This window comes from Rhinopithecus bieti, unplaced genomic scaffold, assembly GCF_001698545.2.
Source record: "Rhinopithecus bieti isolate Rb0 unplaced genomic scaffold, ASM169854v2 scaffold_70066, whole genome shotgun sequence".
Taxonomy (NCBI): Eukaryota; Metazoa; Chordata; class Mammalia; order Primates; family Cercopithecidae; genus Rhinopithecus; species Rhinopithecus bieti.
In genome coordinates, this window is record NW_016826556.1 from 313,311 (window position 1) to 340,702 (window position 27,392).

Consider the following 27,392-nt stretch of genomic DNA (forward strand, 5'->3'; position numbering starts at 1 on the left):
TCAATTTCCAAACCTTGCATATGTACAATAGCCTGCAAAGAAAATTGACATCTATAATGGTGGACTCAAAATATAAAGCCCCAAGTGCTTTATCAATAAAACACTGTATTATTTTTATTATACTTTTAGTATTAAACACATTCTACTATATTTTATATATTACTACCTGTGTATGATTTATAATGGTACATATATATATAGTAGTGTTTACTTTTGTACAAAACTGTGTTAAATGAAACTCATATATATCCATGCATATCACTTTGTATAGTTCCAAGGTGACCAAACTTTGAAACTATATATCTATACACATATATATACTATATATTCATATATATACTATATATTCTATATATACAATGTATATTCTATATGTAGACACACTTAGCCAGAATATTTATTTTACCAAAACACTAATTTTTACCAAACAGGAATGTGTATTATCTTTAACTTTCATGTATAACTTATTTGATTAGTATATGTGGACTTAACAAATTATCAAAATAATTATTAAATTAGAATTTTATGAAAAGTAAAACAAATCCTTAGGCAACTCAAATCTCCAAAACACTCCCCAAGATGTTATTTTCCCCAAAAAGAAATGGTGGAAAGCATTACAGCACAGTGCTTTTCAGCCACACAGCTTTGGTAATTGACTGATACTCTCAAGGACTTAACTTTTTCTTTATAGTATGATGATCAAATGAGATAATGAATACAAAGTACCTACTGTGGTGCAAGGCCTATAGTGATTTTATTGAAAAATAATTGTTTATCAAAGTAACACATGTACCCCAAATGTACGTACAACTATAATATATATCAATAAAAATGTAAAACAAATCTGTAATATGTAACATAGAAAATTAAAATCGTGATACAGCTTCAAAAGAAAAGCAAAAGAAAAGAATGACTTACTATGAATTTGCAAAGTTCCCTGAATATGAGAAAGTTCTGAAAATGTCCTTTACCCGAGCAATCCCCTCTTGCCTCTCTACTTTTGCTGCCCACTTGACCTCTTTGATCACAGTATACCTAAACTATTGACAGGGTGACAGAATTCTTAACATAGTCCTTTAAATCTGTTTGCACTCTCATATCTTCTGTTTTCTCTCTCATACCTGGAAGGCAACAAAGCATCTGGGACTCATGCCTTCAAGTTGAAAAGACATCACTGAGGGAGTGACATTGACAGCAATCCAGTCTTCAAATGTTTTGTTTGTAATACTTTGATTGGATATTTTGTAGAAAATTTCAAATTTTGTTAACACCCCATTTTCATGCTCAGGTTTGTTCCACCTAAATTCCACCACAACTTCATTCTTGTTACAGCATTTTCCACTTGGTAATATAAATATTCTGGGGTTCTCTGGTGCTGATGGAACTGAAAAGTAGAGGCACGGATAGAGCAGAAAAGAATAGAAGACGGACTTTTACCACTTACAATGAGATTGTAAACAACTTAACAATATTTCTCATTCCAGGCATTTGCAGTATATTTATTGCATTCTTAAAGATCTTCAGGAGAGAATATTCCATAGATTTCTTCAGGAACTCATCCTGATAATTTCAGCACATCTGACTGACAGGCAAGACTTCCTTACGTTGAACTCAAGTCCTTCCTACTACCATTTAAGCACACCTTTCTTGTCTGTGCCTTGTGTAGATAGAAGGTGTCTGGTTCTCCCTATAAAATGCAACATTCACTTTCATCCTGACAGAGTGATTTCAGTGAAGCCGAAAATGTCATCATAGGGATGTCTGGCAGTAAGTCCCACCAGCCTTCGGCCAGTTCAGGGTGTAAAACACAGCATAAATCAGAGACCTAGGCCCTGTCACCCTGAAGTCCCTAGGAAGCAGAAAGTTTTAGGGGAGGCTGATAGTACCCCAAGAGCAAGGTTTGGGAGTACTTATTTATTCTAGAGCCAAACCAAGCGGTTCAGTATCTCTCAGTCCTTTAATCAAGAGAAATGTCTCTGCCTGATTTCTAAGTCATTCTCTCTGGATGGCCCTCTCCTCTCTTAGGACTCCTCCGCGAGGTCTTCATTCCCTCCTTCATTCCAATCACATTGCTATCTAATGTTTAACACTCACTGGGGAGTTATACATGATATAAATGATGAATTGATGGGTGCTGACGAGTTGATGGGTGCAGCACACCAACATGGCATAAGTATACATATGTAACAAACCTGCACGTTATGCACATGTACCCTAGAACTTAAAGTATAAAAAAAAAAAAAAAAAGAAAAAAAAAAAAAAAAAAAAAACACTCACACTATTATTCAATCTCCAGGCCTTCTTACATTAGGCTTCTCTTCTTACATGGGATACCTCTTCTTGCTCCATCTTTCAGGGTGCACTAAAGTTTCCATTTCCCAAAGGCATCTTCCCTCTTAAGAATGCCTGAGGCAGCTTGATATACGTGAAGGTTTCATAGGCTTGTCTACTCACTCTATGCCACTGCTGCTCAGGAATAACTCTCTAGTATCTACTATCATTTGCTGTGCATGTGTTTATCTCTCCCCTGTTTTATGAGCTCCATCAGAGAAAGCATCTCTTCTTATTCCTTGTTAAATCCTCCCAAGTCTAGTATAGAATGAGCACACAGTAAGTGGTTAATAAATATTGGTCAATTTGGATAATTTCCTGGTTATATTGTAAAGTTCCTGAAGGCAAAGGCCAAATCTTATCATCCTTTCTTATTGCCTCCAATATCCAGCAGAGTGCTGTTGACTCTTGCTCCCACTGGCTCCCCTGATGGATTCAGTCAAGTCCATTTCCACAGGACAGTTCAACCAAGCTGATATCCCAAGGAAATCTCAAGCAGAACATTCCTGGATCCAATGCTAACTGCTCTGGAACCTGCCCAGGTCTCACTACGTTCCTGTTGTGTGATTCATAGATGAATATTGTTGAAATAATCTTAACAGTAAAAAAAGGCAATGGGGAATGGATATCTATATTTATTAAGCTCTTACCACCTGCCAAATCCTGTATTAGCTTTACATAAATTCCTATCATTTACCAACATTTGTAGAAGTGACTGATTGGAGATTTGATTAAACTACTTAGTAACTATTTTATTTGGGCAGCCACTAGGCTTTCATTTTCTTTCTTGCATAATCAAGATAATAAGACTTTCCTACCCATCTCAGAGCTATGTGAGGATCAAATGATGTGATGTTTCTGACAAATGATAGGTATGTAGTAAATATTTAATAAAGGAGTGATACATAAAAATGTGCTTTGTACACTTTAAGGTGATATACACATGTAATGATACGGCTAGTATCCTTTTTAAAATATCTTTTCCTCAAAACATTAAATTTAGGTATCAGTTATTCACCTACAGAAGATCCCGAGTTCTCGTCTATGAGGATAGTCTGCCTTCCAAGAAAACTGTCTCGCCCTTAAATGCCCATTTTCCTTATAAAAGATTTGGCAAATTACCTGAAATATGCATCTGCATCTTCTACATCACTACAATCAAATGAAATGGCTGTTAAGAAATCTTTGAACTATTCTTTTGGAATAAATTATGCATATTTATGTTAATGAAGCTATTCTAATCTCCAAAAGTCATTGAAAGGATATTGAATCCAAAACATCTATAAAACTGAAAGTTATTTTTAAATATCAACTACCCATTCCAGATCACGAAAAGTGAGATTCTGCTTTTTTAAAAAAAGAGAGATTTTAACCCCTGTACCTGTTTCAGGTGCTCGAAGGGACAGAGCTGTTTTGGGGCCCTTTCCCCAGTAGGTATAAGGAGTGACAGAAAGATTAAATAAGGCATGAGGTTCCAGTCCTTCCACAGTAAATACAGGTAAAGAGTGTCGTTCACTAGCCAAGAACTAAAATATAAACAGAGAACATGATTTTCTCAGGGAGAGAATTACAAAATCATTCATTCCTTACTACCTAAAATCTCCAAACTTTGGTTCACATGTAGAATCAAAATTTGCAATTTTGGAAGTGCTAATTTTGGCAAGTTCCATGTTGTGCCACACAGATCAGTTAAAGTGTGTCCAGCACAGCAGTCAGCACCAGTCAGAGACTGGCTGCAAACAAGTCTTCTGGGGAATACCCTTAATAAACAAATGCTATGGGAATGACAAAGAAGATGGGCTTGGCTAAGTCAAGATGGTACAGATCAGTGTAGGTAGGGCTGACACAGATGGTACGGTCTGTTTGGGAAATGAAAGTTACTAGAACCAACACCATACCTTAGAATGAGCACTAAATTCTACGCTGTAGAAAACTACACCCCAGTCTACTGCAGGGGGACCATTCCACAGGATTTGAAAACTTGAAGCATTTCCTTCAATCCTAAATGAAGACTCTTGAACAGAATCTGGAATAACCTTAGGGGTAAAGGAAAAGTTCCCTACAGGATGAAAGAAAAAAAAGAAATAGGAGAAAAAACTGGGGATTATTGATCAATATAGAAATCATAGAACATCAATAGCAATTACTAATAATTAGAACTGAAACAAAATTTTCTTTTCTTTAACATATTGTGAAAAAAATCATCTTTTCTGACTTTTCAGGCTGTAAATTTGGGTTAAGATTAAACTCACTGCAAGCAAATGAACTGAAATCACTGAAGCCTTGTTCCTCTTAAAACTTAATTCTTAAGAAAAAAAAATTTCAGCCTAAGTATTTATTTAACCAAAGGTATAATGGAGTAGGGTAAGCAGGAATGAAATACTGTACCTGGCAGAGGCTTAAGGGATGTCTGAATAATTGTGAACTGATTAAATTTGGCTGGTTCCAAAACAGAGACACTGGTTCTCTGACCTATTTCCTGAGTTGTGATAATCCTAAAGCCATTGATCCAGAACAGCCGACCACTATAGTACATCAGTGCATTCTGGGAAATTTCAGAAGTACTCCAGGCTGCAAACTCTGTGATGGTGGTATCCCCAGTGCTGCTAAAACATAACGCCAATTAGTGTGTGTTTCTGGAGTGGTGGAAGGGCTAGTCCATGCAAATACTCATGAGAATATGTGTTTGTGAGTATCCGTGCATATTCGTGTACATTAAAATAAAGAAAATACTTTCTAACAATTATTGTCTTTTTTTGTTTCATATTAAGTTGGGTTTTTATTTTACATTTTTTAAAAGTAATAGACCTAAATTTTCTGGGGGCTTTTCTTGTTTCTTTGAGATGGAGTCTCACTCTGTTGCCCAGGCTGGAATGCAGTGGCATGATCAGAGCCCGCTGCAACCTCTGCCTTCCAGCTTCAAGATATTCTCCTGCCTCACCCTCCCAAGTAGCTGGGATTACATGCACACATCACTATGCCTGGCTAATTTTTTTGTATTTTTAGTTGAGACAGGGTTTCACATGTTGGCCAGGCTGGTCTCGAACTCCTGACCTCAAGTGATCCATCTGCCTCAGCTTCCCAAAGTGCTGGGATCACAGGCATGAGCACTGTGCTCCTCTCTGGGGGCTTTTCTTATTAATGTGATATTACAATGTCAAGAGTGTTTAGATAGGTTGCAGCTTTTTAAAAAATACTTGTGATTTTGGTAATACTCTACAACAAAGGCACAACCTGGATTCCCATTACTTCATTAGTTCAGAAATTGCATCTTTGGTTTATTCTATGTGCTCCTACAACACTTGCATTAGCATGAGAAAGACACGAGGCAAGGTTCTTAGAGGACCTGGAAATAAGGTAATCATCCAGAAATGAGACCCACAAAAACCAATGCCTGAAGTATAAATTTGCCATCTGTAGATGTGAAGCAGAAGGGCTTTGGGACCAACCAATGCAATCAATTAGCCTAGAGATGTGAAGTTAGCCTATGGATGTGAAGCAGAAGGGCTTTGAGACCAGTCGATGTAATAAATCATGATGGAGACAGCAAGTTAGGATTCAGGTACATGTTACTTTAAAAAGGAATGCTTATTGCATTGAGGGATTTGAAAAAAAGACACACCCGAAGTGCAAGAATTTCCAAGCATTTATCCAGATTTGACAGGAATGACAGCTCTTAAATGTGGTAGCCATGAGGACTCCAGTTCCTAGGCATACAGAATAACTCTGTTATGAGCAGAATTCATCACTGCTCTGATACTGCCCTGTGTGGGCAGCCTTCTAGGGTATCCAACAACGCTCACTCAGATTCCTTGTTCTTAGAGCAACCACCTCACATCTAACCCAGTTCACATGATGAGAAGAAGTCATGGCCTGTATGCCTACATGACTATTCTCATTTCTGAATGAGACTAGGCCCCACTGTGAATTAATGAATTTGCAGTGTAGGGGATTCTTCAGAAACAGACAGAACTGCATGGAACTCCAGCTCAGCCAATTATTAAATGTTTGACTTCAGGCAAATAATTTAACCTCTCATTGAACCATCTATTAAATGTGGGTATAACACTAATAAGTCTGCATCTGGGTGAAGCTGATCTCATTTCATCATGGTTTTCTCAAGAAATAAAAAGATGGATTTTAAAAAATCAATTCCATGACCCCACAACCCCAAAATGAACAGCCAGGCATAACAACATGAACAGAGAAAATCAATCCAGAAGGCATGATCTGTTGAATTGCTTCTCCCCATTGAACCATGCCTTCCTCCTACTCTTGGTTAGTCATCTGATTTGCCTGCCATTTATGATTCTAGCATGCTGGGTTCTTCACTTTATACTATTCACAACTGTCTGTTATTTCAAAGTGCTTATCAGTTTCAATAGTTTGATCAAAATGCTCCTTTTCAGACTAGGAAATTCAAGTAAAAACCCTGTTACTTAAATTGTGTTTGGAGGTTTTTTCCCTCAATAGAAGGAAATTTTGCAATTATTTTACTTGAAAATCTGCTTGTTTCTAAAATTATAACACTTGTTTAGTACTCAAAACAGAACTATCTCAGTTATCCTCAGCATTTTGGAGTGATTGGTTGATTTTTTTTTTTCAGTGATTTCTGTAAATCATTTTAAAGCATTCACTTTTCTCTCTTTAGAAAAATATAAATAAAAGTTTTGTTTTGAGAATTTCACAGTGCCTCAAATAGGTTGTATTTGTATCAACTAAAGGGAATGGATGTACATAGGAGAGGGAAGAGTAGTTTGAAGGGCAATTCAATTACAGTTCTTAAGTTCAGAATATGATGAGTGACAGCAATCAGTTTATCTCATCTCTACTACAGACTAGAGATGTACTGCTCAGTACAGCAGCAACTAGCTACATGTGACTACTGAGCCCTTGAAATGTGGTATGACCAAGGAACCAAAACTTAATGTTATTTAATTTTAATTAATTGGTGCTAAATTTTAAAACTAATATTTGATTCATATATTATGGATCATGTATAATATATTAAAATATTTTTGAGTATTTTAGAAGGAGTATGTAAATCAACTATTTTGCCTGTAAATTTTATGAAATCTAAATACAGATCAAAGATTTTCTATGCAAACTCAGTTTGCAAATTAAGATATGCTATAAACATAAAATACAAACAGGACATCCAAGAATTAATGTGAAAAAAGAATATAAAGTAACTTTATAAGTTTTATTCAGATTGCATATTGAAGTGACATTTTGATATGTTATCAAAATATTAAAATGTACTATTAAAGTTACGTTTACTTGTTTTTACTTTTTTGTAAATGAGTCAAGTAGAATATTTATAATTACATATGTGACTTGCATTATATTTGTATTGGACAAAGCTGATCCAAACTAAAGGGAAGGAATTTTGATTATATATTAGAAAATACTTTCTCCTTATAAGATGACTCTGGAATCCCAATCTCTATATGTAAAACTTCTTTTTTTCCTGATAGGATTAAAAGGCAAGTCTTACTTGGAGGGCAAAAGTGCCTGCCCTTTGTGTTATTTCGCTGGGAGCTGCTATACTCCACTATGCATACATACAAGAAAACATTACTAACTTTGAGATGAGGAAATACATTTTTTAAGAAGGAATTTCCTTCCTCTACTTTACATTGCATCTGTGGATGCTTGAGGAGCTAAACTCAAAGAAACCAGCATATACAGACACAGAGAATGCAGAGAATGGACTATGATCCTTCAGGACACTGTTGCTTTGAACATTGTCTATATCTCACTTTAGACAGCTTGTTTTGGCAATCAGATTGTCAGTACCTTAAGCTGCTAAGGAAAAGAATAATCAGTTTTCTCTGATTCACAGGTAGGAAACCAGCTGAACTATGTACCATACTTGATATGAAGTAATTGATCAATCAGATTTGTTGTGTTTATGTGCTTATATGCATTGTGTGTGTGTGTGTGTGTGTATGTGGATATATACATAAATATATATCTACATACATCCATGTGCATACACATATATACACATCCATATATATGCATATATATGTACATCCATACACACTTCCATATATACATATATTTATATACATATATGCATATGCATATAAATGTATGTGGATATATATGGATATACACATATGAATACATACTGATGTATGTGTATAAATCTATATCTATAGATAGATAGAAAAATAAATATACACATATGTACACTCCTATTTCACTCCATGACTTAGAGTTTTCTACTTACCAAAAAAAGTAATTTTATTCTAAAATATTGTCAGCATTGTCTTCATAAAACAATTGTTGAACTTTATGAGACTTTTTTGGAATTTTGATGAAAGACATGAATCCTCAATTTCAGAGCACTGACACATCCTAAAGCCTTCTATGAACCCTCTGGGGACCCAAGAACCTAATAACAGAAATCTTTCCTTTAGAGTATGACATTTTGTTTTAATCACTTCCTGACCATTCCTCTGATTAACAATGTGATATTAGGAAAATGCATTAACATCTCTGGGCCTCAGTGCCCTCATCAATGAAATAAAATGATCTCTAAATTCTCCCTCTCAACGCTGGGTTCTAATGACTTTATGTCCTATATTTTAATTTTAGATGTGTAACTTCTCCCTTAAAAGCTATTAGTTAAATATTTTTAAATTATTGGCTATTTACAAAAGAACATGGATTTTAAAGTATGAGTAGAAGTAAAACATATAACACCAAGAACACTAAGAGTAGGGTGGTAAAAATTAGGCGTATATAGTCATAAAGTTTTTAAATCATTTATGAAGTGAAGGATATATTTGGATGTTGACTTGATAAGTTGAAGATGTATCATGTAAAAAACGCATATTTTAATTTCTAATGTAGCCTAAAAAATATAAATAGACATACCTAAAATGTCATTAGAGGAGATAAAAATGGAATACTAAAATTATTTTATTCACCCACAAAAACGGCAAAGAAATAGAAACAGAGGAACAAAGAGCTAAGAGAAAAATGGAAGTCACACATCAAGATAATAGACTTAAATCCAAACATATCAATAATTATATTAAATGTAAATGAACCAAACGCCTTAATTAAAATGCAGAAATTGTTAGATTGTGTAAAAATGCAAAATCCTGCATGTTGTTTACAAGAAATACACTTTAAATGTAAAGACTCAGATCAATTCCCAAAATGTTGGATAGAAGGTGAGGACTAACTTGCAGCTCCCATTCAATGGACAGAGCAGCATGTGGAGACTCACATCATGAACTTTTGCTCCAAGAACTACCACAGGAACATACCACGACAGCTGAGAGAATCCACAGACCCTTTGAAGGAAGAGACTTGCTGCTGCAGGCTCTGTGAGACAGCCAAAAAACTGAGTGCCCAAAGTGTGATATGGGGAGTGTCCGCCCCCAAACACACATCCTCTGTGGGAAACCTGAAGGTCCAGATCATGGGAAAAGGATTTGACCTCACCTGGAGCTGAGGCAAATTTAGAGCCAAGCAAAATATAGGGGTAGAGGAAGCAGCGGGAAGAGCCCTGTGAGCACTTGCAGACCCCAGGGAAGCCATTCCTGACTTTGTCTTGCTGAGATCCTTGGGGAGGGCTGCCAGTGGAACTGCAGAAAGACCACAGAGAGAAGAAAAGTTCCAGCTGAACTTTGTAAAAATTTCAACCAAATACAAAGTTTCCTGGACAGAACCTGGAAAAGAGGACTAACAGGGAGTGCAGATATGAACACAGAAACCATGACAGGTGGAAGGTATGAAACCTGAAAGCCCTGCTTGCTTTTTCAGCAGGGAGGCTTGTAACTTGCAGCAAGTTCTTAGCCCTACTCACTGGCTGCATGGGGGACCCAGTGGGAGTGAGACCGGCCTTTCAGGATGTGTGGGAGTTGGGCGAAGCCTGCCACTGCTGGCTTCTCCTCACTTCCCTGGTGGCCTATATAAGGCAGTAAAGGCAGCCATAATACCCCTGGGAACATAACTCCATCAGCCTGAGAACTACACCCCCGTCTCCCACAGCAGCCATAGCAAGCCCTGCCCAAGGAGAGTCTGAGCTCAGTCATGCCTAACCCTGCCCCAACTGATGGTCTTTCTCTACCCATCCTGGTAGCTGAAGACAAAAGACATACTCTCTTGGGGGCTCTATGGCCCCACCCACTGCCTGAGAAACCTGAATACTTATCCAGGTGACTCTAGGGCAAGCTTGTATCTTCCCTATACTACTGCAACTAATGCTCTTTTGAAAGTGCTAGCTCCTGGCTGGAGGCCAACCAACACAAAACCAGTGCACTAAACAAAAGTACCACAAAGGACCCTCCCAGAGTCCACTTCAGTCCCCTACTATCTCCACCAGAACAGATGCTAGTATCCATGGCTGAGAGACCTGAAGATGAATCACATCATAAAGCCTTTGCAGACACTTCCCAGTACCAGCCTGGAGCTGGGTAGCTCCACTGGGAGGCTAGACCCGGAACAGAAATAATAATCATCGCAGTTCAGCTCTTAGGAAGCCCCATCCCTAGGGGAAGAGGGAGAGCACCACATCAAGGGATCACCCCATGGGACAAAAGAATCTGAACAGCCTTTGAGCCCTAGATCTTCCTCTGACATAGTCCACCCAAATCCAGAAAAACAATTCCAGTAATATTACAAAACAAAATTCTTTAACATCCCCAAAAGATCACACTAGCTCACCAGCAATGGATCCAAACCAAGAAATCTCTGAATTGCCAGAAAAAGAATTCAGAAAGTCAATTAATATGCTAATCAAGGAGGCACTAGAAAAAGGTGAATACCAACTTAAAGAAATTTAAAAAATGATACAGGATATGGATAGAAAAAATATCCAGAGAAATAGACAGCATAAATAAAAAACAATCACAACTTCTTGAAATGAAGGACATGCTTAGAGAAATGCAAAATACACTAGAAAGTCTCAGCAATAGAATCAAACAAGTAGAAGAAAGAACTTCAGAGCTTGAAGACAAGGCTTTTGAATTAACTCAGTCCAACAAAAACAAACAAAAAAAGGAATAATAACCAAAAAAAAGAACAAAGCATATAAGAAGTTTGAGATCCTGTTAAATGACCAAACCTAAGAATAATTGGTGCTTCCAAGGAAGAATAGAAATCTAAAAGTTTGGAAAACATATTTGAGGGAATAATTGAGGAAAACTTCCCTGGTCTTGCTAGAGATCTAGACATTCAAATACAAGAAGCCCAAAGAACACCTGGGAAATTCATCACAAAAAGATCATTGCCTAGGCACACAGTCATCAGGTTATCTAAAGTCAAGATGGAGGAAAGGATCTTTAGAGCTTCAAGGCAAAAACATCAGGTAACCTATAAATGAAAACCTATCAGATTAACAGCAGATGTCTCAGCAGAAACCCTACAAGCTAGAAGGGATTGGGGTCCTATTTTTAGCCTCCTTAAACAGAACAATTATTGGCCAAGAATTTTGTATTCAGCAAAACTAAGCTTCACAAATGAAAGAAAGTCACAGTCTTTTTCAGACAAACAAAGGCTGAGAGAATTTGCCACTAACAAGCTAGCACTGCAAGAACTGCTAAAAGGAGCTTTAAATCTTGAAACAAATACTTGAAATACACCAAAATAGAACCTCCTTAAAGCATAAATCTCAAAGAACCTGTAAAACAATAACACAATAAAAAAAAGATATTCATGCAGTAACTAGCATAACGAATAGAATAGTACCTCACTTCTCAATACTAACATTGAATGTAAATGGCCTAAATGCACCTCTTCGAAGATACAGAATTGCAAAATGGGTAAGAATTCACCAACCAAATTTCTTCTGTCTTCAAGAGGCTCACCTAACACATAAGGAACTCACAGAAACTCAACGTAAAGGAATGGAAAAAGATATTCCATGCAAATGGAAACCAAAAGTGAGCAGAAGTAGCTATTCTTATATCAGACAAAACAGACTTTAAAGCAACAACAGTTTAAAAAGACAAAGAGGGAAATTATATAATGATAAAAGGACTAGTCCAACAGGAAAATATCACAGTCCTAAATATATATGCGCCTAACACTGGATCTCCCAAATTTATAAAATAATGACTCCTAGACCTAAGAAATGAGATAGGCAGCAACACAACAGTAGGGGCTTCAATACTCCACTGACAGCACTAAACAGGTTGTGATGACAGAAAGTCAACAAAAAAAAATGGACTTCAATTATACTCTAAAACAAATGGACTTAACAGATATTTACAGAATATTCTAGTCAACAACTGCAGAATATACATTCTATTCATCAGCACATGGAAAACTCTTCAAGACAGGCCACATGATAGCCAAATAAACAAGTCTCAACAAATATAAGAAAATTGAAATTAATATATAAGTATACTCTCAGACCACAGTGGAAAAAAAAAATTGGAAATCAACTCCAAAAGGAACCCTCAAAACCATGCAAATACATGGAAATTAAATAACTTGCTCCTGAATGATCATTGGGTCAACAATGCAATCAAGAGGGAGAGGTAATAATTATTTGAACTGAACAGTGGCATAACCTATCAAAACATCTGGGATACAGCAAAAAGCAGTGCTGAGAGGAAAGCTCAAAGCATTGAATGCCTACATCAAAAAGTCTGAAAGAGCACACACAGACAATCTAAGGTCACACCTCAGGAACTAGAAAAACAAAAACAAACCAAACCGAAACCCAACAGAGGAAAAGAAATAGCAAAGATCAGAGCAGAACTAAGTGAAATCAATAGAAAAAGGCAATACAAAAGTTAAATGAAACAAAAAGCTGGTTCTTTGAAAAGATAAACAAAACCGATAGACCATTAGGAAGATTAATAAAGAAAAGAAGAGAGAAGATCCAAACAAGCTCAATTAGAAACAAAATGTAAGACATTATAACCAATACTACAGAAACACAAAAGATCATTCAAGGCTACTATGAACACCTCTATATGCACACACTAGAAAACCTAGAGGAGATGGATAAATTCCTGAAAATATAAAACCCTCCTAGATTAAACTAGGGATACATAGAAACTCTGAACAGACCAATAACAAGAAGCAAGACTGAAAGGTTAATTTAAAAATTGCCAACCAAAAAAAGTCTAGGACCAGCAGATAAACAGCTGAATTTTATCAGATATTCAAAGAATTGGTACTAATTCTATTGACACTATTCCAAAAGATAAGGAGGGAATCCTCCCTAAATCATTGCATGAAGCCAATATCACCCTAATACCAAAACCAGGAAAGACATAACACAAAAAGAAAACTTCAGACAAACATCCCTGATGAATACAGATGCAAACGTCGTTAAGCAAATACTAGTTAAATGAATTCAACAGCATATCAAAAAATAATCCATATAATCAAGTGGGTTTCATACCAAGGATATAGGTATGGTTTAACATACACAAGGAAATAAGTGTGATATAACACATAATAGAATTAAAAACAAAAATCACATGATCATCTCAATAGATGCAGTAAAACCACTTGACAAAATTCAGCATCCCTTTATGATTAAAACCTCCGCAACACTGGCATAGAAGGGACATATCTTAATGTAATAAAAGTCATCTATGACAAACCTACAGCCAACATTATACTGAATAGGAAAAAGTTGAAAGCATTCCCTATGAGAACTGGAACAAGACAAGGATGCTCAGTCTCACTAGTTCTGTTCAACATAGTACTGGAAGTCCTAGCTAGAGTAATCAGACAAGAGAAAGAGATAAAGGGCATCCAAATCAGTAAAGAGGAAGTCATACTATCACTATTTGCTGATGACATGATCATATATCTAGAAAACCCTAAATACTTCTCCATAAAGCTCCTAATACTGATAAATGAATTCAATAAAGTTTCAGAATACAAAATTAATGTACACAAATCAGTAGCACTGCTATACACCAACAGTGACCAAGCTGAGAATCAAATCAATAATTCAATCCCTTTTATGATAGCTGCAAAAATATACTCACAAATGTACCTAAGAAGATGAAAGATGTAGAAAACACATAAAGCACAGAATATAGAAAATGCATAAATTGGACTTAATCAAAATGAAATTCTGCTCATCAAAGCACACCACCAAGAAAATAAGCAGATAAATTAAACACTGAGAGAAAATATTCACAACATATATTTTGACAAAGTGCTTATATACAGAACAACTCAATAATGAAAAGACAACTCATTTAAAAATGAGAAGAATACTAGAACAGGCACATCATAAAAGAAGATATATAAATGGCCAATAACAAATGAAAAAGTGATCAAAATTGATAGTCACCAGGGAAGTGCTGGTTAAAATCACAATATTTACTGCTCCCCACACCAAAGAATGCTGAATATAAAAAAGATTGCCAAAGCCAACTGTTGAAAGGATATGGAAGAATGACAATTTTCATACATTTTTATGGGAATGTAAAATGGCACAAACATTTTGAAAAACTGGCAATTACTTAAGAATATAAACATCTATCTACCCTATCACCCAGCAATTCTACTCCTAGGTATTTATCCAAGTATACATCCACAAAAAGGCTTGTATACAAATATTCAGTTTTATGCACAATAACCAAAATTAGGAAGCAATTAAAATGTTCATGAAGACATGCATGGAATGGATACACAGACAGCGGTATCTTCACACAATGGAATATTACTCAGCAATAAAAATGAAAAACTAATACACATAACGACATGAATGTATCGCAAAAGATTTTACACCAAGTAAAAGAAGCCAGACACAAAAAGTACATATTTCTGGAGGGGTGCAGATTGATTGGGAAGGGGCACAGGAATTTTTTGTGATGATGGATATGTTCTACGTCTCAAAATGCATTTGTCTAAACTGATGTAATGGAATACTTAAGATCTGAATATTTTATGTTATATATATTTTAACTAATTTTTTAAAATAAAAGTGTAAAATTTATTTTTTAAATATCTGACAATGCTAATGTGGAAGATGTAGAGATGCCAACAAGAGCAGGACAGGGGGATAAGTTTGAAGACACAGATCAAGGAGATAATTTCATGTGGTCCCTTTCACTCTCTAGTTTTCATTTAAGACATCACAGGAAGAGTTCTGCCTTCATTCCATAATGTATACTCTATTTTGTGAAGAAGCAGAAAAGCTTATCCATACACTTCCTGGGCTCTTCAGCAGCATTCTCCTGAGTGTCTATACTGTACTCTATACCCCATCACAGCACTTACCATATTCTACTGTAACTAGTTATTTACAAACCCCTTTACCCTACAAGCCCAAAGCCTGCAACACAGTGGATAACCAGAAAATGTTTATTGAAAGAATAAATGAATTTTTATGCATTATCATTTATGACTGACAAGTATGCTTCTCAATCAATTGCCTTTGAGGGACTCTACTTACCTCTGTCCCCGAAGAACAGCTGTGTACAGGTGAATACATTGACTGTCTTGAACCAACCAATACAGGAGCCCATCACTGAGGTCTAAAGTTAGAGCAATCACCTAAATAGAAAGTAAGGTAAGAAAATAAACCAAATACATGTTTGAAGCATATCTTTGTGAACAGGTCACACTTATGCTATAGATTTCTCTTTAACAAACTCTTTGGAATAAAAAATTCAATAATGTTTGCTTTTTTCTGAATATAAAAGTTATATGATCACACTTATTACTATGCTATTTGGGTATAAACACTGGTGTCCTAAAATTTTACAAACAGGCAAGGAGTATATTATTCACTTTTATATACTTAGCTCCAGTAATTATCAAAGTATGATTCTCAGACTTGCAGCAACAGCATCACCTGGAAACTTGGAACAAATACAAATTATCAATCACACTCCAGAGCTACTGAATCTGAAACATTGAGCCTGCGCCAAGCTTGCCTAAACATAGTGATAACTCTGGCGTCTTTAGCAACATGAGCCAGTGAATTTTGTTGTTGTTTAAACCTGTTGTTATCAAACATAGCTGCATATTAGAATGATCTGTGGAGTTTTAAAAAAATCTCAATTCCCAGGCTGCACTCTATTAAATTATGATCTCTGGGGATGGAACCTAGGCTCCAGTATGCTTTATAACTTCACAGGTGATTCCAACATGGCAACAATGGTTCAAACCATTTTGAATTGTATTTTCTATCAATTGCAACCCAAAACATTCTGATACACTTTAAAAAGATCATACACAAAGGATGTTTGTGTGTTAAAATTGAATAGTAATGTGTATATAAAGCCCTATTTCCAGATGACATATGAGAACCACTTCTTACTATTCTTTGCTTTCTTGTTGCAATGTATATCTTAAGTTTACATCCAGTTGACGAGGTGAGGCCTGAAGAAAGGCTGCTTTTCCTATGGCATAGAATCCAAAGATCCTGTTTTGCTATTTTGGCTTTCCAAAGATAGTTACTATCCAAAGATCTATCCAAAGATCTGTTTTTGCTTTCTTTGGCTTTACAAATATTTTCTAAATAGGCTAAGATTGCCAGTAGCCTGATCTCAGAGCAGTGGAATCTCCCTGTAACATACCTAGAGGTTGTGAGGTATCCCCAGTAGAATTAAAGTTGATGACTATATCTTTAGCAAGATACAGCAGCATTTAAACAAAAATGATGAGCCAGTGAAAGATGTGAAAAGACTACAATAATAAGGTATCTAAGAGGTAAAAATTCTTCCTGAAAAGTTACCCTTCTACAAAGAAACAGTTACAACGTACGTGACGGCAAAAACCCTTCAGTTGTCATATAAATCACAGCCTTCTATCTTCAGGAAAATTCAACCAACTTATTCTCCAGAAGGTAAAAATGTATTCTGGCAATTCCCAGCCTTTTAGGAATTGAATCAAGTCCTTGCTCCATGCTAAGAGAGATTTATTGATTTTTTTTTTTTTTTTTTTTTTTTTCAGTTAAAGAGAAATCAGGTTAACCTTGTTTGGTTATTTACAATGAGATGTACTAGAGTTTCTACATTACAAATTAAGTCTATTTTATCTATTTTAAGAAGGAGATTCTACAATTTTTTGCTGGAATACAACAAACTATTTCAACTCTAAGTAAAATTCAGGTGCTAGGTCATCATCCCATTCCTCCGCGCAGTCAGCATCTTCATATTTAAACAGTCAGAGGGTACTCCATACCTTGTATATAAACCTCTCTGATCTAAACTAAAACCTTTATGTTAAATTTTAATTCTATGGTAAAATGTACCATATGCTGTGAGTTGAGCTCATCAGATGTGGCAAAAGGTATCTTTTTACCTTAGAAGAATCTCTTACTTTGTTCATTCTTTTTTTATCACACAAATAATTGGGCCTTTCTATAAATAATTGCCTGACTGTATTTCATTATATCTGCTGATTGCAAAATATATCATTACTGCATAATAAACCTGTACATGACATAAATGAACAAGAGAGAGATGAAGAGCTTTGCTGGATGCAAAATGTGTTGCCTTCAGAGCATCCACTGGCACTCATGGAGTCAGATAGATTAGACATCAAACCACGGAACCAGAACACAGATTTGCAAAAGCAACAACAGCACTTGACAACCTGGGAGAGGATTTGGAGAGGAGCGTTTTTTTTAATTTCCATTCTTTTGCTATATATATATTTAATTTCAATAGCTTTTGGGGTACAGGTAGTTTTTGGTTACATGGAAGAATTATACAGCTGTAAAGGCTGAGATTTTAGTGCACCAGTCACCTGAGTAGTGTGAAAATGTACCCAATATGTAGGGTATTTTTATCCCCCACCCAACTTCCACCCTCCCTCCTTCCGAGTCTCCAGAGTCTATTATATTACTCTGTATGCTTTTGCATACCCGTGGCTTAGCTCCCACTTATAAGTGAGAACATACAGTATTTGGTTTGCCATTCCTGAGTTACTTTACTTAGAATAATGGTCTCCAGCTCCATCCAAGTTGCTGGAAAATACATTATTTCCTTCCTTTTTTTTATGGCTGAGTGTATTCCATGGTGTATTTACACCACATTTTCTTTATCCACTAATCAGTTGATGGGCACTTAGGTTGGTTCCCTGTCTTTGCAATTGCAAATTGTGCTGCCATAAACATACGTGTGCAGGTGTCTTTTTGATATAATGACTTCTTTTCCTTTGGGGAGATACCCTGTAGTGGGACTGCTGGATCGAATGATAGAAATATTATTAGTTCTTTAAGAAATCTCTGCACTGTTTTCCATAGATGTTGTATTAATTTACATTCCCATCTGCAGTGTGTAAGTATTTGGAGGGGGGATTTAAAGAGGGGTAAGAAGGATGAACTTCCCCCAAACATGCTGAGATGACTCACTCACTTATGGGAAAGTCCCTAAGGTCACACCAGAGCTTTTTCCTGGCTGGTGAGAGTACTCAAACAACCATATCAGAACACTGGGAAGATTACTGACAAAGTCTCTGAGCTGGAGAAGAAGTTACTCTTGAGATAATATTATCAATATGTTTTACAAAATGAAAATGCTTTTCCCTAACAATTATATTTTTTGAAAAACAAAATGCTTTCTTTGTATTCAGACTCAAGTGACTCCAAAATAGAATTAAGGGACCTTTTTATTATTTGACAAGAATGATTAATCTTTGGATATGGTACATAAATTTCCATCTCTTTTAAATGCTTGTGTTATAATCCATGTAATGCAAATCAGATCTCTTTAAATATCCCAGGAATTATGGCCCATATATGTTATTGGAATTGGAGATCAAGTGACTCAACTATTAGTTCATATATATACATATATTTTTTAAATGATCTGGTATTCTGTATTATGTATATTTTATCTCTGCAGAAAAAAATGACTTAAAATAAGAAATCTTAAGGGATGTATTAGGTAGAAATAGTGTGAATAATGTATTTATTCTTAATGCATTTCTGCAATTTTCAAGTTTTCTATAGTTGAAATATGTCACCATTATGATCAGAAAAAATTAAAATTTAGAAACTTAGATGGATACCTGGTGGGTAGCTAAACAGATTCAACAAAAATGGGTATTGCTGTAGAAGCTAAGGAAGTAAAAGTAACATTTGCTTTAGAAACATTCCTGTATCTGGCATATTTTGCAGGCCGTGTAATAATAATAAGAGCGTAACTACTGAGCATTTACTTTGTACCTGGAACTATTCCCACTCCTTCTCATGAATAATCTCATATAATCTTTATTTTAAAAAACCTAGGAGGTAGAATAATAGTTAATAGTCCCATTTTCAGATAAGGAAAGAAACATGGAGAAGTCAAATAATTTGCCTAGTTTTAGAAACAGTTTTAGAACAGTCAGTACCCAAAACTGATTTAAAATAGTAAAATGCCTAATCACCACCTGATTCAAAGCTTCTAAAATATTCAACAGAAGTCCTTAAGACTATAAAAACAGTTATAAATTAAAATGCTTTTAAGTTGGGTTCACTCAAAATAAAGCAACTAAAAAAAATCTCCATAGTGCATTTGAACTTATATAATCACTTATGACCATCACATAAGGCTTTCAATTATGACCACCAAATAAGGCTTTTTTTTTTTCAAATAACAGAAATCTTGGTTAAATCAAGATCTTACCAAAACAGTATTTCCTTTAGAAGTCTGCTTTAAGTACTCACAATAAGCGAGAGACAGTATTCTCATAAATATAGAGCTATTTAGTATTACTAAATGATCAGATCTTTTAATTTGTCACCTTTTTCCCAGAAAACCAAGGCTGTGCCTGTAGTATAAGGGAACTTTCCCCATTTAGTCTGGTGCTTTCCACTGAATAGAGTGTGGTCCAGTAGAGATATCCACCAACTGAATCCACCACCATGTCATTCACCAATAGCTTCACGTGGGTAACAATATCTGTGTGTCCTGTCAACACAGACTGCCTTTGTATCTAAAAAACATAATTGCATGGCCAGTTAATGGTTTTCAAATGACACTATTATTTCTGAATAGTTTAGTGCAATCATTAATAAATTGCTTGATTAATCCATTCATTCATTCAACCACAAATAGTGATTGGCACTATGTGCTGGGTAGTGTGATAAGCCTTGGAAACATAGCAACAAGCAAACAGACATGGCATCTGCCCTCACAGGGCTTATCTGTTTTCATGCCTCCAAAGAGAAGGGAAATAAATTTATTTTGCATAAAAATAGCTGCTTTTCCTAATTATACATCCAGACAATGTGAACACTGCTGGATAGGAATATATTTGATTATATGTAAAAAAAGATGCATATGTCCTTATAAATGATGACATCTCCACTTGCTCCTCTCTATCAGTATAGTTCCCTAATATTTCATGATTGAGTATCAATAATGTACCAGGCGCTGTACTTTTTTATCTTTAAAATATAAACTCTTCTAATCCTCACATTAAGCTTATGAAGGATTTCTATTCCCTACTTTTTCACAGGTAAAGTGGGTTAAAGTTAAACAATTTGTCCTGAAGTTAAACCCTTTTGTAAGAGATAGAGAAAATACTTAAAACTGGTTTTTATGTCCACTCTTCCATTTCCTTTTTCAAAAGTATTTTTAAACTAACCCATTTGAGGGAGTGTTTTCTGACTAACCCCACTCAATTTCATTCTGCTTGCACATCTTTGACAGTTATGAATTCAGATTGTACCATATTGCTTTGTCTCTAAATACATTGCTTCACATGCTTCTTTATTTCATATACGTATTTTATCTCATCAGAAGAGCAGGGACAACTGATGATGGCTGCACAACACTGGACACACACAAAAAAATCTCTGAATTTCTACACAATAAAAGAATGAATTTCGTGTTATGTGAATTATATCACAACAAAGCTGTTTTTTTAAAGAGCATGGACATGTCGGCTATTTATTTTATATTCCCTATTTGCCTTCTTTCAAGGATTTCAACACATTGGTAGTAGGTAAATGATTGCTGGACAAATAAATGAATGGACAGCAGGCACTGTCCTGATGAAAAACGATTTCAATATCATATTTCTTGATCTGTCAGGCCAATGTTCTTGTCATTAATCATCATCTTTCTCTTCAAAATATATCACTCCACAGGTGTGCTGGATGTCTTTATTTTGCCTCGAGGTCTAATCTCCAACCTTCTCCACCCTACTCTGTGCTCCCATAGGCCAACATCTATGGACTTTATCTGCTAGGTTAATGGGTTGTGTCTGGCTTCTGGTGAGGTTCAGCCAATGGAAGCACTGGCAGATCAGAGGACAGGAGGAAGGAGGGGTTGGGGTTCTTATTCCCTTAGCTGGCTCCTTGCCAGATCATACATCTTGATAGTGGCCAGCTTGTGTGCCTAAAGTCACAGTCCATATCAGCTACTCTCCTACAGCTACAGCCCTCACCAGGTTCTTCCACTTCTTCCCCTTGCCTCTTCACACCTAGACTTACATCTTCCCACACTTGTAAACCGTGAGGATGCTTCACAATCTTTTGTTTATTTTCTGTAGCCCTGTGTACATCTTTGAAAATTGTCTCTTTATTTAGTTTCCTTGAATCATGCCTTTGGAGCATGCCATGTTCCTGCCAAGACACCAATGCTCAGGTGAGCATTTCCATGTATTTAGTTTAAACTATTATTGGGGAAAAAAAATAACTAATTCAACAAATAGTGATAAATTTAATTTATACAAAAACACATTTTAAAAGTGAGATGGGGCTGGGTGCGGTGGCTCATGCCTGTAATCCCAGCACTTTGGGAGGCTGAGGCAGGCAGATCTCTTGAGGTCAGGAGCTCGAGACCAGCCTGGCCAACATGGTGAAAACCCATCTCCGCTGAAAACACAAGAACTAGCCAGGCATGGTGGCGTGTGCCTGTAATCCCAGTTACTTGGGAGGCGGAGGCCAAGATCACGCCACTGCACTCCAGCCTGGGAAGCAGGGTGAAACTGAGTCTTAAAAAAAGAAAAAAAAAAATTTAAGTGAGTTTGTTTAAAGATAAACATTAAATAAATAATAGCATAGGTGGTACACAAGTATTTTTTTAAAAACATGAAATTGGTGTGCCAGTCACAGAAGTGGGTAAGTATTGTTCTAGATCATCCAGAATGCCATGCTTTAACTCACCACATATGTCTTTCCAGCCCAGTAGAGAAAGTGACCCAGCCACTCAAAAGCTAAAGCTCCTGCTCCTGCAATGCTGGGTAGGTGATAATTCTCTGAGATATCCGTCCCATTCAGCAGCCACACAAAAACGTCACCTTTTGTGTCACTGTAGTAGAGGCTGTTGTTATACCAATCCATGTCTCAAAATAAAGTGAATGATTAGCAGTTATTTTTCATACATACCAACAAAAACATAATGAGTCAACAAATCACATCTGCACCTCAACATAATTTTAAAGAACACACTGACACATAATCACTAGAACTTGATCTGTCAAGAATATTTCAATGTTTCCCAAAATCTTAACCCCTGGAACTAGAGAGAACAGTGGATACACAACGAGCATCTCCTCTTTGCCAAACATTGTCCCAAGCACTTTACAGATCTCACTTAGTTCCTAAAACAAAGATATGAAGTAGGAAGTATTCCCATTTTTGAGATGGTTAACCTGAGAGACGGTTAACCTGAGACAAGGTGAGATCATGCCTGAGGGCTCACAGATACATCAAGAGGAAGCCCAGACTCAGCCAATGCCAAAGTAGCATTCTCTCCATTGGTGCTACATTACCTACATCTGGCTCCTATGTTGGTCAGAAATGCTGTTGTACTTTTAATGGCCACATAAATCAATAAACAATTAGATAACTATAGAAGATGTCATCTTCAGGCAAGATCACTGTTATAACACCCCAGAATGAAGACTTTTCTTCCTTCTAATGACTTCCAGGCAAATTACCCATTCATTACTTAATAATTCTCTTTGTCAACCAATTATTGCTTATACCTTATTTAGAACTCTATGCAGCAGTTTCTGCTCCTGTCTTATAGCAAACGCATAGTAAATTATTTAAGTATAACTGCCTTAGTGGAACAAGATAGGCTGTTAATGTGAGATGACATTGGTAGATTAATGCATGAGCATTATATCAAAGCCATCCTGGTAGGCATAAAACTAGAAACAACCTCACATTTTGTGACTTAATAAATAGCATTCCTGTGTGAGAACTGACATTTTCTTAACAGAATCACCGGCAGTAGAGTTGAGTCAATATTTTTTCCTTTCACTATTGACCTAATACCAAAATAGCCTATTCTTTTGATTTATTGAATGACGTGGGAAGCCTTATGAGTAGAAATCTGTCATTCAAGTGAATAGGGGACTTGGTGTTTACCTGACACATTTCCTATATCAGAGGATAAGAACTCTCCTGGGCCAAAGCTATTTAATGGTTTACTCCAAAGCCCATCTTCTTTCACAGCCATGATAAATGGTGGTTCACTAGCTGTTTAGTAAAAAAGAAATTAAAGGAAACACGAGGGAAAACAAAATCTTTAAAGGTATCTTATATACTTATATCTATGTCTTATATCTTACGATTTTCTTTATAAAGTAAAAGAATGTCAACACTTTGAAAAGTTCTATAAAAGGATGAGTAATTGTTATCTGTGTAACAAGAATGATCCCATTAAACACACTTTCTGATTTTCATATAAATTTTGAAATGTGAAGAAAACGCATGGTGAGATTGCCTCTATGACAGTGTCTTAATCATTGCAGAATTATTTTTGAGGGGGCTTTGACTACTGTTTGTCGTGGTCTCATTCAGAGCACCCAGAAGAGATTGTGATAACAATAGTCATATAAATGGTATAGTCATTCTTCCATGTCTTTTCAGCCAAGAGGATGCAATTCAGCATAATTCACAGCCCCTCAACTTCTCTCAGCTAGACCCTCAGAGTTCAGGAATGCCACTGCTTAATATACCATGAGAAAGAAGAAACCTATAAAGAATCAATTATAGTGTTTCCTTAAAAATATCTTGGAAAGTTTAAAATGGCAGGTTAGAAACACTAATTAAATATCACACGGTGCTTTATTTGCTTTCCTAATCTCAGAAAATAAATACAAACTCAATATGTGTTTACTCAAACACATACTCAAGAGGTCAGTACACCCTCATTCTCATTTCTTTACATTCAAGGCAAGAAAATTTAAAGGACACTCAGCTAGTCCTCTTTTTGTGAGAGCCACTCCCTAAATCCAGAACATTTTCTCACCTGGCACCAGGGTAGTACCCACTGAGGGCTCTGACCAGGGGCCTGGCCTCTTTGGAGAACTTGCTCTCACAGAAACCTTGTATTTCGTAGCACTCTGCAGCTCAGGTACATTCAGCATGGTTCCACTTATGTTCGAGAAAATATGAGTGACTTCAGGAGGGTCTTGGGTGGATACTTTCACCTCATAGGTCCAGTTCTGCCAGGCAGAAGGGCCTAATTCAAAGGGTTCAATAATATCACCGGTCAGAATGACATCTGCAAGGGTAAACCAAGGATTCTCAATAAATTCACCTACAGCCTCATCTCAAATGGGAGAGCAATTGGGCAGTAATATCCGCTACCCCGATAATCACCAGGGATAATTTGTTGATGAGGCTAGGACAGTATTCATTCCTCATGCCACTCATTTGGCTGCATTGAAGTAGACAGCATTCCCGACAAATGGGACTGTCCTTCAGTCAAAGCTACATGCTTGCTGCATATAATTGCCAGAGAGGTTCTCTACAACAATAACAGATATAATCAGGCTCTTGATAAAAAATGCTTAATGATGAATCTCTAATGTAATTACCACTGTTTGTATAGTACCTTCCTCCAAGAAGCCCAATCAATAAAAAAAAAAAATTACCTATTCATTTTCAGCCATCTTTGAGACACGCAGCAAACAGACATAATTAACTTTGTTCTAAAGTAAAAAACAGCCAATGTTTTCTAGATACTTACTATTGCCTAGGGGATCAGGGGTTGGCAAACTCCACTCACAGGCCAAACCTGGCCCACTGTTTCTGTAAATAAAGTTGTAATGGAACACAGCCACAGTTACTCATTCACATATTATCTATGGCTGTCTTCACACTACAATGGCAGAGTTGAGTAGCTATGACAGGGACCATCTGACCCACAAAGTAAATAAAAATATTCACTATCTGGTTCTTCCTTTACAGAAAAAGTTTGCTGAGCTCTGTGCTAGATACTGTTCTAAGTGCCCTACTTATGTATTTTAATTTTATCTGTACGACAGTTCCATTAAAAGATATAATAAATATTCCCCTTTTCCAGGTGTGGAAATTGAGGCACAGAGTGGTTTAGTAACTTGCCCAGGGTCATTCTGTATTTGAATCCATGCAGGCTGACTCCAGAGCCCACCTGCTTATCCATCCACATACTACCTCTCTCCAGAGATGGAGATTCGAGTTCAGAGAGTTTTAGGGAATTGCTGAAATTCATGCAAGCTTTCGACGGCACAAAAAATCTCAACCCAAGTATTCTATCTCCCTGGCTAATTGTTCTGAATAGAATGTCAATGCCTGGATCTTAGCAGACACTCAATAAATGTTCAAATTATTCTATTGGGGTATACATGAGAAGTATAGAGATTATCCTACTGTAAAACTAATAAACGTAGGACAAATGTATAATTTTTTTTTTTTTTTTTAGCTAAGTAGTTGCTTCTGGTTGATGACTGAATAGCCACATGGGGTTCTCAAAATTGAATCACAACATCAAGCAGTTCAAACCTTCCTCTTATTCCAGCAAGGCCAGTAACCACCCTGGGGACAGAGCACTCACTGGCTCCTATGGCAAGGGCAGGAGGCTTCCATTGAACAAAAGCCTGGTGAGAGCCAAACAGCACCGAAAGCTCCTGCGGGCGGCCTGGCAGAGGGTGCAGCTGGGAGGATGAGCCAAAGATGACCAAGTTACCAAACCCAAATTCTTCTATGTGACTCAGGTCACATCCCACGATGAACTCATTAAAAGACAAAGCATCCTGTTGGAAAATGACCTTGCCATCTGTGACAAGAAAGTCATTGTTTTCACAAGCAAAACTTTTCACATCAGCAAAGGGGATGCGAGGTAGGATGAGACGGGAAGCAGAGCCATCCAGAAATGTTGACATGAAGACTTGGGCAGTGTCATTGAAGTAAATGATTCGCTTGGATTGTGGCTTGATTGCAAAGTCCTTTAACATGCAACTCTCCACAATACGCACAGCTTCTGCACATTGGCCAGATGGCACAGGAAGGTCTGCTCTATAAATGCCATCTCTCAGGAGGTAAAAGACATACCTGACATAGGAACAAAAGAAACCTCATGAGATTCAGTCCAAACGTGGATAAGTAACCTCCTCAGCTAATTGCTTTATTCTGTTGCACAATCAGTATGTATCTCTGATGTTGCTAAGTACAGGGTTTTCCAAGGTGCAGAAAGGTAATTTCCTAAGCTATACTCTATTCATTTAAGTTACAGGTTGGAACATTAGAAAATTTCAGCCTCGCTTGTAATGCTTAGTCTCTTAATTATTATAAGTGACTTTTTTAAGAAATCAAAAATTTCAAAAACAGGAAGGGTCTTTTATTTTTTTGAGACAAGGTATTACTCTGTCACCCAGGCTAGAGTTCAGTGACACACTCACAGCTCACTGCAGCCTCAACCACCTGGGTTCAAGTGATCCTCCCACACCTCAGTCTCCCACATAGCTGGGGCCACAGGTGTGCCACATTACACAAAAAAACAATAATTTTTGTATTTTTTGCAGAGACAGGGTATCACCATGTTGCCCAGGCTAGTCCTGAACTCCTGGGCTCAAGTGATCTGCACACCCTGACTTCCCAAAGTGCTAGGATTACAGGTATGAGCCACCAAGCCTGGCCAGGAAGGGTTTTTCAACATTTTAAAGGAAAACATACTATATAGAAACCACATGGCTAAATATGGTAATTACTATCAAACATTTTCCTCCAAAAAACACACATCCTTAAGTCTAATTTTATCAGTAAATTTTCTCATGCATTCTGAGTGATAAATGGAAGAAAGTAAAACATTTAAACCATTTTTAATTGTACAGTTACCATTTTGCTGTAACTATCTAGCATGGCTACTTTGCATTTGCAGTGGACTAATATATATATA

The 27,392-nt window shown here is 36.6% G+C and overlaps 1 protein-coding gene across 1 annotated transcript in view; it reads right to left on the minus strand.

Annotated features, from left to right (window-relative positions):
- The window catches only part of ROS1 (ROS proto-oncogene 1, receptor tyrosine kinase), a 138,989-nt gene that overhangs the window by 74,332 nt on the left and 37,265 nt on the right, over positions 1 to 27,392 (minus strand). The window contains exons 12-21 of the mRNA XM_017863458.1: positions 26,052 to 26,548; positions 24,483 to 24,695; positions 23,597 to 23,707; positions 22,385 to 22,563; positions 20,014 to 20,205; positions 15,728 to 15,828; positions 4,720 to 4,934; positions 4,230 to 4,390; positions 3,713 to 3,857; positions 1,122 to 1,384 (exon numbers count right to left, since the gene is read on the minus strand). Of these exons, the coding sequence (XP_017718947.1) occupies positions 1,122 to 1,384; positions 3,713 to 3,857; positions 4,230 to 4,390; positions 4,720 to 4,934; positions 15,728 to 15,828; positions 20,014 to 20,205; positions 22,385 to 22,563; positions 23,597 to 23,707; positions 24,483 to 24,695; positions 26,052 to 26,548 (2,077 nt within the window). The remainder of the gene's footprint in view (positions 1 to 1,121; positions 1,385 to 3,712; positions 3,858 to 4,229; positions 4,391 to 4,719; positions 4,935 to 15,727; positions 15,829 to 20,013; positions 20,206 to 22,384; positions 22,564 to 23,596; positions 23,708 to 24,482; positions 24,696 to 26,051; positions 26,549 to 27,392) is intronic.